Below are 12080 nucleotides of genomic sequence, written 5' to 3' on the forward strand. Positions count from 1 at the left end.
ATTTATCACGGTAGGGTCTAGAACCGATTAACCGCGATAAACGAGGGTTCACTGTATTCTCAAAATGGTACAATTCAAACTGTGCATCATTTCTGTGGGTCCTGGAGTCAATGTAGTGCACCATGACAGAATACATAAATATCAAGAACTCATGGCATAAAAATGCATTTTTCATGAAATGTACTCATGTACCAGGTAACAACAGAAAATATGCTTTGTTCTGTCTGTCTGTTTAACGTTAGCAGTTAACAAAGTTAGAAAAAGGCCCTAGTGGCATAGATTACGTATTGGGTTCCTAACTGCACAGTCAGCAGTTCAAACCCACTGGCTGCTCCAAGGGGGAGAGAAAGATGACGCTGTCTTGCTCCTGTAGAAATTCAGCCTTGGAAACCCAAAGGGGCACGTCTACTCTGTCCTATCGGGTCAGTCAGAGGAGTTGGAATAGACTCTCTGGTGGTGGGATTTGGGGCAAAGTTGGAAATAAATTGCCTATGAATCGCTTCGTCTAATCAAGTTCTAGTAATAAAAACCATTTAAACTCTGACTTTTCCCACATCTTCTCATTCAGGATTAGTGAATTCTTTTTACAACTAATTGCTTAGAGACCTGATGGTTCCTCACCAGATGCTTTACAGGTAAGCACCTCTTTACATTATTGTTACCAAATGTAGCTAATTTTGTATAAGGACTCTGCCCCGCCCCGCCCCGCTCCACCCCTCTCTCTCTCTAAAACTTCGCTTGGAGGAAGGGATCACAGAATGACAGGGTAAGGCTTGGGCAGAAAGGAGGAAAGGCATTTTCTCAGCATTCCTGGTCGACTTCTTTATATACATCCAGGCAATGGTTGACAGACATTCGATCTTAATGCAACAACAGAAATTACAGATCACCAGACTAGGTGATTTACATGGTAAAATGCAAAGGTACATTTTCCCAGGTTCTTAGCTGTTATGTGAATTATCTCCCTTAATTTTTCTAAGCATAAAAATTTTTTTTCATACATTTTACTCAGAAGAATGTGTAATTGCCCCTATTTTATTCCTGGGCTGCATTTCTGTGAGTCAGCAGACTGGATGGCAGTGAGTTTGCTTTGGCTGGTCCTTCCCTAAGCCTAAATTGAACAAAAATCCCTCAAATGACTTTCAGTTCACCCCACCATCTCTTTTGTCTTGATTTAGTACTAGTATACTCACCTCTGTTTTTCACAACTGCAGAGATTTTAAATAAGACTAATGGTGACCCTGCAGATCACAGTCCAAATATGTAAACACTACACCTCTAAACATCACCTCCTAAAATAGTCTATTCAAAAGTTGTATCAAAATAACCTGAAGACCAACATTGGGCCTCTACTCATGTACTCCCTCAACACAAGAACATTTTGTTCTGATAACCTTGCATTCGGGATGCTCACCTTCCCAACACAATCACTGAAGTCAAAATGGGTGAACAAGCAAATGTGGTGAAGAAAGCTGATGGTGCCCGGCTATTAAAAGATATACCGCCTGGATCTTAAAAGGTTGAAGTTAAACAAGCAGCCATCTAGCAGGGAAGCAGCAAAGCCCACTTGGAAGTACAACAGCCTGTGTGATCATGAGGTGTCAATGGGATCAGGTATCAAGCATCAGACGACCCCAAACAAATATATGGATGCAAATGATGGGGGTCGGAGTGAACATCCAAAGTCCACCTGTAGATAATTGGATATTCCCTCACAGAAGGGTCACAAGGAAGGAATTTATCAGCCAGGGTGCAGCATAGTGCAGATGGAACACACCCATTCCTCTAATTCTTTAATGCTTCTTCCCCACCTCCCCCCACTATCAGGACCCCAGTTCTATCTTATAAATCTGCTATACTAGAACATGTACACTGGAAGATAAGAGCTCTCGACACACAGAACACACAGATAAACCCCTCAGGTACAGTAATGGTAGTAGTGATACCACGAGAGTAGGGAGAAGGTGGGGGGGGGAAAGGGTGAGAAATGGTGAACCAATCATAGTGAACGATGTATAACCCCCCGCCCACCCAGGGGGACAAACAACAGAAATGTGGGTGAAGGGAGACAGTAGACAGTATATGAAAATAACAGTATTTTATCAGGGGTTCATGAGGATGGGAGGATAGGGGTGAGAGGGAAAAATGGGGCACTGGTCCCAAGGGCTCAAGTAGAAAGAAAATGTTTTGAAAATGACGATGGTAACATATGTACAAATGTGTTGGATACAATTGATGTATAGATTGTTGTAAGACCTGTAATCCCCCCAATAAAAAGATTAAGAGAAACAAAAACTGAAGAGCATACTCTCTTGACCTTAGATACAGTTTGTAACATATATGGTAATTTGAATAAGAAATTCTGATGACAACTAAAAAGAAATAAAAACAACAATAAAAAAAACGTGTCATTCCCCTCCCCCCAGAAGAATTTATTTCAGAGGATGTCATTGAATCTGCAGCTCCGGGAGAGGGACATATCTGATCAGAGCACACGGGTGGAGATGAAGGGGGAGGAGGGGAGAGTGGAGCACATCCTGGCTCACCAAGCTATGAGGACGATGTTCCCAATTAGAGGAGCCGGTCCACAGAGAGGACCACATGGCCAGCCCCACTATGAGACATGACGCCCCTCACTGACCCATAGCCCTACACCAGAGACACAGTGTGGGAATTGCACCCAATCTGATCCTGCCACACCGAGGCAAAACACTAAAGAGGTGCAACAGAACAGCAAGGGAACGGAGTGGCAAGGTCCACAGGGAATGCTGAAAGTGGACTTTGGGGCCAGAGCGTGGTGCCCCAACAAACTGGACTGGAAAACACTCCTAAAGGCCAACAAACAGTCCTTGAACTAACTACAAGCTTTCTTGTTATGTTTTGGGTTTTTTTTGTCAGTGGTTTGTTGTTGTTTTGTGTACATTGTTGCTTGGTTTTGCTCTGTCTTGTTTTTGTGCATGTTATTATCTCCGCAGGTCTGTCTAAATAAGATAGGCTGGACGAACAATCTGGACAAAACAATGAGACCGACAGTTTCAGGGGAAGTGGGGAAAGGCAGTGGTGTTAACAAACCCGGGGACAAGGGAACAACAAGTGATCCAAATGGGTGGTGAGGAGGGTGTGGGAGGCTGGTAGGGCGTGATCAAGGGGAATGTTACCAAGAGGAATTGCTGAAACCCAGGTGGGGACTGAGCATGATAGTGGGACAAGCGGAAAGTCAAAGGAAATAAAGGGAAGAGCTGGGAGGCAAAGGGTATTTATAGAGGTCTAGATAAATGCATGTACATATGCAAATGTATTTATATATGAGGATGAGGAAATAGATCTATGTGCCTATATTTATAGGTTTCGTATTAAGGTAGCAGAAGGACATTGGGCCTCCACTCAAGTACTCCCTCCATGCAAGAATACTTTCTTCTATTAAATTGGCATTCTGTGATGCTCATCTTCCCGACACAACCACTGAAGACAAAGCGGGTGCATAAGCAAATGTGGTGAAGAAAGCTGATGGTGCCCGGCTACCAAAAAATATAGCATCTGAGGTCTTAAAGGCTTGAAGGTAAACAAGCGGCCATCTAGCTCAGAAGCAACAAAGCCCACATGGAAGAAGCACAACAGCCTGTGCGATCATGAGGTGTTGAAGGGATCAGGTATCAGGTATCATCAGAACAAAAAATCTTGTCATAGTGAATGTGGGGCGGGGGTGGGGGTGGAGTGCAGGGTGGAGACCCAAAGCCCATTTGTAGGCCACTGGACATCCCTTTAAAGAAGGGTATCGGGGAGGAGACGAGAGAATCAAGGTGCGATGTAGCAACAATGAAACATACAACTTTCTTCTAGTTCCTGTTTCCTCCCAACCCACCCCCAATATCATGATCCCAATTCTACCTTGCAAGTATGGCTAGACCAGAGGATGTACACTGGTACAGATAGGAACTGGAAACACAGGGAATCCAGGGCGGATGAGCCCTACAGGACCAGTGGTGTGAGTGGTGATACTGGGAAGGCAGAGGGAGGGCAGGTTGGAAAGGGGGAACCAATTATAAGGATCTACATGTGACCTCCTCCCTGGGGGACAGACAACAGAACAGTGGGTGAAGGGAGACGTCAGACAGGACAAGATATGACAAAATAATTTATAAACTATCAAGGGTTCATGATGGAGGGGGGAGTGGGGAGAGAGGCGAAAAAATAAGGAGCTGATGCCAGGGGCTTAAGTGGAGAGCAAATGTTTTGAGAATGACGAGGGCAATGAATGTACAAATGTGCTTTACACAGTTGATGTATGTATGGATTGTGATAAGAGTTGTATGAGCCCCTAATACAACGATTAAAAAAACCAAAAATGTGTCATTATGCAGTAGCTTCTTTAAAAGATCTGTATATTCAGAAAAGGAAAACAAAATCCAAAGAAATTGAAGTTACTTCCAAAGAAGCAAGAACTTTGATCATTTGTTGCCTGATTTTACACTTTTTAAAATGTCAACTTAGATCTTTGTTCCTTAGAGAAAGAGAACTCCCTGTGTCTCTTTCTTCAGCTGTGAAGTGAGGAGGTTGGCTAGATGGTCTCTAAGATTGAATTATCATATCACCAGGAGATAAGTCAAACTGCCGCTAAGCTATCTGTTCCTAGAAGGAAGAAACTCAAACCTAGCAAGATCATTTTAATTAGATTCCTAGTCATTTTAATTAAAGTATTTAATGATACTGTGGCAAAATAATAAAAAAAGATCTGGTACTCATGTTATCTTTTAGAATGCAACTTAAAAGTTGCTAAAAACGAGGAGTTTAAAAAATTAGCAGGCATCTCACTAAAATGAATAGGGCGCCAAAGGAGCTGTTGCTTGATTAAATGGACTATTAAAAAGTTCACAATCAGGATACTTTAACTCACATTAACACAATACTAGTTCTCAGTGGGAAATACAACAATGCAGATATTAATAATAAAAGCATCAACTAACATTCATCAAGTCTTCATTATGCGCCAAAGAGAAAAAGATGAGGCTTTCTACTCCTGTAAAGAGTTATAGTCTTAGAAACCCCCAGGGCCCGTTCTACCGTCCCATAGGGTGGTTATGAGTCAGAACGGACTTGACGGCAGTGAGTTGATCATGCCTCATGCTAGGCACTTGACACTGAAAATCTCATTTTTAATCCTCGGGACAACCAATGAGATTGTCCAAAAGCCCAGGCCATCAGGTTGACTCTGATTTACAGTGACTCTATAGGACAGGGTAAAATTGAGCTGGCTTCTGAGACATTATGGGAGCAGCTAGCCTTCTTTCTCCTGAGGAGCAGCTATTAAGTTTGAACTGCCAACCTTTCAGTAAGCAGCTGCTGTTTAACTTAATCAGGAGATTTATTTAATAGTGCTAACTTTTCAAAGTATTTTCATATAGAATAATTTGATTTTTAGTGAGAAGGAAGCAATACCACTTTTTAGATCAAAAGAAAACCCGAAATAAGTTCAGACAGTTAAGTTGTCCACGGAAACACAAATAGGTGCTGGCTGGGGCAGTAATTCCCAAGGGTGCCCTCCAATGATGTTAGGGTGCCCTCTTGAGGTATTCTGGTGTAAAAGATGGCAAGGTTCCTTTTTTTATTTCTTGCATTTGTAAAATTTTATTATTAATTGGGAGTTAATAGATGCATCATAGCATTCCATAGTTCAATCACATCAAGCAGAACTGTACAATTGCTGCCACAATTCGTTTCTAGTGGTTCCTTATTTCTGATGATGTGCTTGTGCTTGAAACTCTCTGTGTTTTTTGTTTAGAGGGAGGAAGGGAGAAAGGATGGAGGGCACCTGGAGGCTAAAACACAGGCACCATTCTTTCTTCATCACAGTCAATTGTTTGCAATGCCAAAGGAGTAGTGTACTGTCGCACAAAGCAACTACTTTGGTTCTAAATATGTTGTTTTAAAAAGTCATCTTCCTTGATGATCATACCTCCCAAGGTAAACTAGTCCAGTTCGAAAGCACTTATCAAACTGGTCTAGGTTGTCTATTATATTATCAGCAAATCAATCAAAATGTAACCCTTTCAGTACAATATTAAAGCTGGAAACACGAATATCCTGAAGTTAGTGGTTACTTTAAGCTCAATTCTTAGGAAAATATCAGAGGCAGTGTTCCTGTTCTTGTTCATCTGACTGGCTTGCAGGCCCTAGAATAAGTGCTGCACATTCTGTGACTTTCTGCAGAGGGGCAGAAAATGTACTTACCCACCAGTACACCTCCCCAAAGAAAGCCCCTAACGATGGTAATCCCTGCATTAAAACAGATTTCATCCCTAAAATATGACAGTCTGTAAAGAAGCAATAAACTAAATGCCATTGAATTGATCCCGACTCATAAGTAAGCCTATAGGACAGGGCAGAACTGTCCCCTTTGAGTTTCTAAGCCTAACTCTTTACAGGAGTAGAAAGCCTCATCTTTCTCCCATGGAGCGGCTGGTGGTTTCGAACTACTGATCTTGTGGTAAGCGGCCCAATTCTGTGACTTAATACAATGGAAACATTCTGATTCCTTGTTTGCAAGTACTTTCACAGGATGTCTACTGGTTGGCCACATCATCCAGTCTCTCATTAGCAGATGTCACTGGGGCAGCTTTACAATGTTGTAGGGGGTGCTTTTCTAATGACTTAATCTTCTATTTGGAAAATATCGGACAACCCAACCCCTTTACTTTTTTAAACCCACTGCCTCTCATTCAATTTTCATAGTGACCCTATAGGACAGAGCAGAACGGCTCCACAGGTTTCTCGGACCATACATTTGTACTAGGAGCAGACAGCCTCATCTTTCTCTGGCAGAGCACTGGTGGGTATGGACAGCTGATCTTGGGGTCAAGAGCCAAATTGCGTGATCCACTGCACCACCAGCCCACTTTTTTCCCTTTTCTTCTTCTTCTTATATATCGTATATACTCGAGTATAAGCTGACCCGAATATTAGCCGAAGCACCTAATTTTACCACAAAAACGGCATTAAAAATGTACTGAAACCAGGGGCTCAAGTGGAAAGTGGGTGTCATAAGAATGATGAAGTCAACATATGTACTAAAGTGCTGGACAGATGACGTATGTACAGATTGTGATGAGTTGTATGAGCCCCTAATAAAATGATTTTTTTTTTAATGTACTGAAAAAATTCAGCTTATACACGAGTATATATGTATGTTTTCCGAATGGGTGAGAGGGAAGTAGTAGTAAGATTTTTATGTTTAAAAAAAAAAAAGATTTTATGTTCTTCAAAAGGGATATATGTTTGAAAACTTGAAGCAACTTTTGCATTACAAGAATAAGGCAGAAAATAAATTGTAAATACCATACATAGGGAATTTACTTTCTCAAAACAAGTACTAAATTGATATCCTATAATAGGATTTCATGTAGACTAGTGACACCACTAAATTCCATACAGTAGTAGATACAGACTAGATAGTCTATTTCTATAAAAATAAGTTTAGTGCTGTCCTTTCCTCTTCAGTGGAGAGCACCTGATGCTACCTACATGCAACAAATGGCTCAGCAGACCTGCAATATCCAACACCTAACTCTTCTCAAGGGAAACTACAAGGAATAGAGAACGTGACATTGTCCATGCCCTATATGGGTATGACACTGGGTCCAGAATGTCCTCAGACACCCCCACCTCAAAGAGTATTATGTAAAGGACAAAATTAATTGGAAGATTTTAATCCATAACAGGCACCCACAAGGCACATTCAAACTTGTTATTTTTTAAATGGCTCTGTTGGGTTCACTGGATATATAATGGAAAATCTTGGTCAGAATTTTGGTAATCAAGATATTTAACTGCAAAAAGCAACTTATAGTAATTCCTAACAAAACAGAGATGTCTGCTAGACACTTCCGCTGACTGACATTTGGTCTAGGGTCAGGAATGAGAGCTGTACTCACGCAGAACATGAAATCTCATCTACTGCATGAAAATACAAGATTTGTAAATAAAGTTTAAAAAATCATCTACTTTTTATGGTTTATAACCTCATTTTTTATGACTATAGGAAGGGGCCTTCACAAGTTTGTGGTAAGTTGGAATTAAAAGACAATGAAGTTTTCCCACAAAGCTTTTAAGTCCTTATACTTGTACTTCATGATTACTGCAGAGTCCAGGAATATGCTCAAAAGGAATATGAAAATATCATCAGCCATCAATGATCTTCGTAATACTCTGGGTTATTAACTTTCCATTTTATTTTCCTCAGTGTGTGCCCACTTATAGACAGGGGCCTGCAGATACCTTTGCAACACAACTTTCACCGAATGCATGGCATTCCGACCTGCGGTTACATCCAGGCTAATTTAACCATCCCTCACCTGTTAGACATATGGGTACAGCTACCATTGCATAACTTTCATTTTAAAAATTACACAGACCATAGTTTACTATGTCAGATCATATAAAATCATTGTGAAACGTAGATATGGGGCAATGTTACACAGAGGAAAAGAAAGAAAAAGTAGGGAAAATACATCAACATTATTTACCTTTAGATAGTGGGGTTACAAGTAATGCAGGTTCTTGGTTCTGAACTCATCCAATGTTTCCCTAATGTACAACTGTTGGCAACAATGTAGTGATCTAACAAAATGAAGATAAAACATGTAGACAAAATAAAAACGCACTGATTTGCGAAAACATTTCGCAAATGCAAAAAAAGTGAAAACAAAGAGTTTGATGTTGCAGAAATATACATATAGAAACACACACATACACACACACCAAACCAAAAGACTTGACAAGAAAAACTGAGGAGGCGCTGCATCACCACACTATGGTACAGCAGGCTACGCTGCAGCTGCCTGGAAGAATGAGGCAGATCTCTATGCGCTGCTACTGAAAGATTGCCACGACATGCCAGAAAGTGCGAAGAGCAAGGTGTCTAACAATCTGTATCACGGTTCCACTAGTTAAAAAGGAAACGAGAGAGGAGGGGAAGGGATAGAAACTGCATGCCTTTACATTCATGAAACACTTGGACCACATGCATTGTCCACCTTAAGTACTCCTCATTACTGATGTGGAGTATGCAATATGATCACAAAACAAGGAATTGGTCATGGAAATATTAAGGAAAAGTGACTTCTGATCAACTAATTTTAGAGCTCATTGGACATGGGTGTCCCCCCTCCTTTTTTTTCTTTTGAAACTTTTGTTGTGAATGTACATGGGTGATTTTACTGCATGTTTTTCCTGCCATTTTTTTTTTTGTTTACAGTTCAATAATCCAGCTACGGAGCATACTGCGTACATTTAAGCAGTAACAGGTGAAAGACAGGCATTTTTACATGTCACAATTGGATGTTTCCGTTTGAAAACAATCCAATTACAAAGAAAACCAATTGTTGACTGGGGCAAATGAGTTAGGAACTTGGAAAAATTTAGAAGTTGCACTAAACAAGACAATCACTGCTATTTAAAGCTCTAAGATTTCTAATGAAACTCTAAGACTTCATCTGTTTTTTTTTTAATGCTCCAGATACAATTGGTAACCAATGTTGCCTAGGTGTTTAAAAAAAAAAATCAGGTTTACATGTTCATATCACATTTGCATCGCTAAATATGTATGAATACTCATTTATTGAGGCACACCTACAAAGAAAACAAATACATTTACACTGTTTTATGTTAGAGTGAAGTAAATTTTAAGTCATTACACGAGAATCCTTCTGATGTGCAGTTGTCATTCAAGCACATAAACTTTAAAAAAACCTCTTTTTACACCAAAATGGAGTTTTCAATATTTAAAGTTCAACAAGTTTAAACATACCTATATATTAATGGAAAATCTTCAACACGAATGAGTCTTACTAAGTAAGTAGTACAGGCATCCATGGCCACCATCAACCGCTGGTAATCAATGCTAGGCAGCAAGCTCCAGTCCTGAGAACAGCACGCCAGGGAACAGAGGGCCCTGCCACTTTCACTTCCCACCTGGGATCGACAATTTTCCTTCCACTTCCCTGTCAGTTTGACCCTGCAGGGGTGTGCTCGGTGACGGGAACAGGAAAGTCCGAAGGCTTATTTCCAGACTCATTCTTAGTGGGAAAAATCACGCTTTCCCCCGAGATGGTAGCTTCAAAAGAGGACTTTTCAGTGGAGTGCAAGGACAAGCAAGCATCAATCCTGGCGATCAGAAAGGGGATCGATCACAGCGCGATCACAAGCGTGCAGGACTGTTGTCTTGCCGGAAACAGAGAGGACCGGGAAGAACGAAGGCTGCACCAGGAAACAACACACTCGGACTTCCATGGAAAACATTCTCACCGGTGACACTAATGGACTCCTGATTGGGGTCACTCTGAGAGTGACCAGTGGTCACTCGCCTACCCACACGTCAGTGTCACAGCACCCGATCACCAACCAATGATACTTTTCTCACCTCGCGGTTCCATGGGGGAAGGGGGTGGGGCCGCACAACCCAGGGCTGTTCATAGGTGGAGGTTTGAACAAGCGCCTTTTGAGAAAGGACGCTTCTCGGCATCCTGGTACCTTCAGGTGTCCTCCATTTGGAAGGACTGTGTGAGGCACATTCCTCTCCATTCCCTCGTGTACCGTGCCCGGTGGAGCTAAACCTTTATCTTCCCCCTCTCCCCCACAACACACACACCACCGCCACCCCCAGCAATCCTGGCAAGAACAGAACGGAAGTGCTGCCCTCCAGCCAATGTTGAATCGGGGGGTTGGAAAGGCCAGGAGGGACACTGGAGAGGCGTCTGCACAGGACCTAGTAATGCAAGTCCATGACACCCACTTCGATTTTTCTCTCCTAACTGGCCTTCCGGACGGCGCCGAGCTGAATCCACACCTGCCATCGCACCCCGCACCCCGGCGCCCCCCACCACCTGTCCCAGGGACTCAGGGTTTCTTCTCTCGGAAGCTCAAATGCTGCCTTCACTCTCACCCCTTCTGGGGAGTTTTCCCCCAAGTCCTTTAACTTTGGATGCTACGAATTAGGGAGCAGAGAAGGCCGTGTGGAGGAAGAGGAGCCAAGGCTGCCCCTGTCTCCTAGGGCCGCCCCGGCAGGGTGACCGGCAGTCGCCTCAGGCTCCGGCCCGTCCTCCAGAGCCGCTCTGGGGAGGCGGGACGGGAGCGGCCTCCGGACCCGTCCAGCCTCGGCCATGGCAGCGCCCACAGTCGGCGCTCCTTGCGGGGGTCGGGCCTGGCTGCCCGGCACAGGGGCCCACGGGGCCTCCGTCACCTCGCAGGAGGGCCCCACCTCCAGCCCGCCGCCCGGGACGCCGTCGGAGCTCTTACCCGCAGGACGTGGTAGCCTTCCGTACCCCCGCCTGGGATCTCGACGCTCTGCGTGGAGCCCATGGCGGCGGCCGAACCGTGTGGCCGGGATCCGCGCTGCTCCCCGCCCCCCGCGCACCGCCCGCTCCGCTCCTCCGCGTAGCACTTAGGACGTGGCACTCGCAGCCACCTGAGAGCCGGGCCGCACTGCCCGCCGGGAGACCGTCGCCCGGGCAGCCGGCGCCGCTGCGACGCCACAGACAGCGCCACCTACTGCGCACAACCAGGAGGGAGCTGAACGAGCGCGCGGGGAGGGAAGGCGGAACCAGAGTGGGAGTGCCCTACACGTGCTCGCGAGACCGCAGAAAGACGAGTCGCGTAGTTGCGGCCCCTGGCTACGGGGTCCTAAAGGGGACAAGCTTTATTTAGACGCGAAACGCCTTTCGCAAAAGACTGTCTTCTTGTCTGTAGTGCCCCCTGGTGGCCAAATTCAGGAAAAGGACTGCTGCTGTAAACTAGCGGTAGAAGGAAATCTCTCCCACTGGGTATTGTGAGCTAACCACTACGTCTGCTCTGCCCACGTCTGTCAATTGTAAAAATGAAAACTATCCCCAATAAAATGATTGTTAAAAAAAAAAAAAGAAAGAAAATAAATGAAAACCAAACTTTCCCTTCACGAAACAAAGATTCCCAAAGAATCATGGAGGATTAACCAAGGTTTGGTCCTGTTTGCCCTCCCAGCCCATGAGAACCCATCATTTGGGTTGCCAGCACGAGATAACTAAACCAAGTCCGTCTCAGAATCACCTGGG

The 12080-nt window shown here is 43.8% G+C and overlaps 1 protein-coding gene across 2 annotated transcripts in view; it reads right to left on the minus strand.

The window, feature by feature from the left end:
* GORASP2 (golgi reassembly stacking protein 2) overlaps positions 1–11392 on the minus strand; it is a 39890-nt gene extending 28498 nt beyond the window's left edge. Inside the window, exon 1 of one of the 2 annotated variants that reach the window (XM_004703750.2) lies at positions 11290–11392. In XM_004703750.2, the coding sequence (XP_004703807.1) occupies positions 11290–11352 (63 nt within the window). In that variant the 5' untranslated portion in view covers positions 11353–11392. The remainder of the gene's footprint in view (positions 1–11289) is intronic. The other variant, XM_045299256.1, reaches the window with a different exon arrangement.
* Positions 11393–12080: the final 688 nt, after the last annotated feature.

This window comes from Echinops telfairi, unplaced genomic scaffold (assembly GCF_000313985.2).
Source record: "Echinops telfairi isolate 266 unplaced genomic scaffold, ASM31398v2 ScPeMD7_4;HRSCAF=17, whole genome shotgun sequence".
NCBI classification, from domain to species: Eukaryota; Metazoa; Chordata; class Mammalia; order Afrosoricida; family Tenrecidae; genus Echinops; species Echinops telfairi.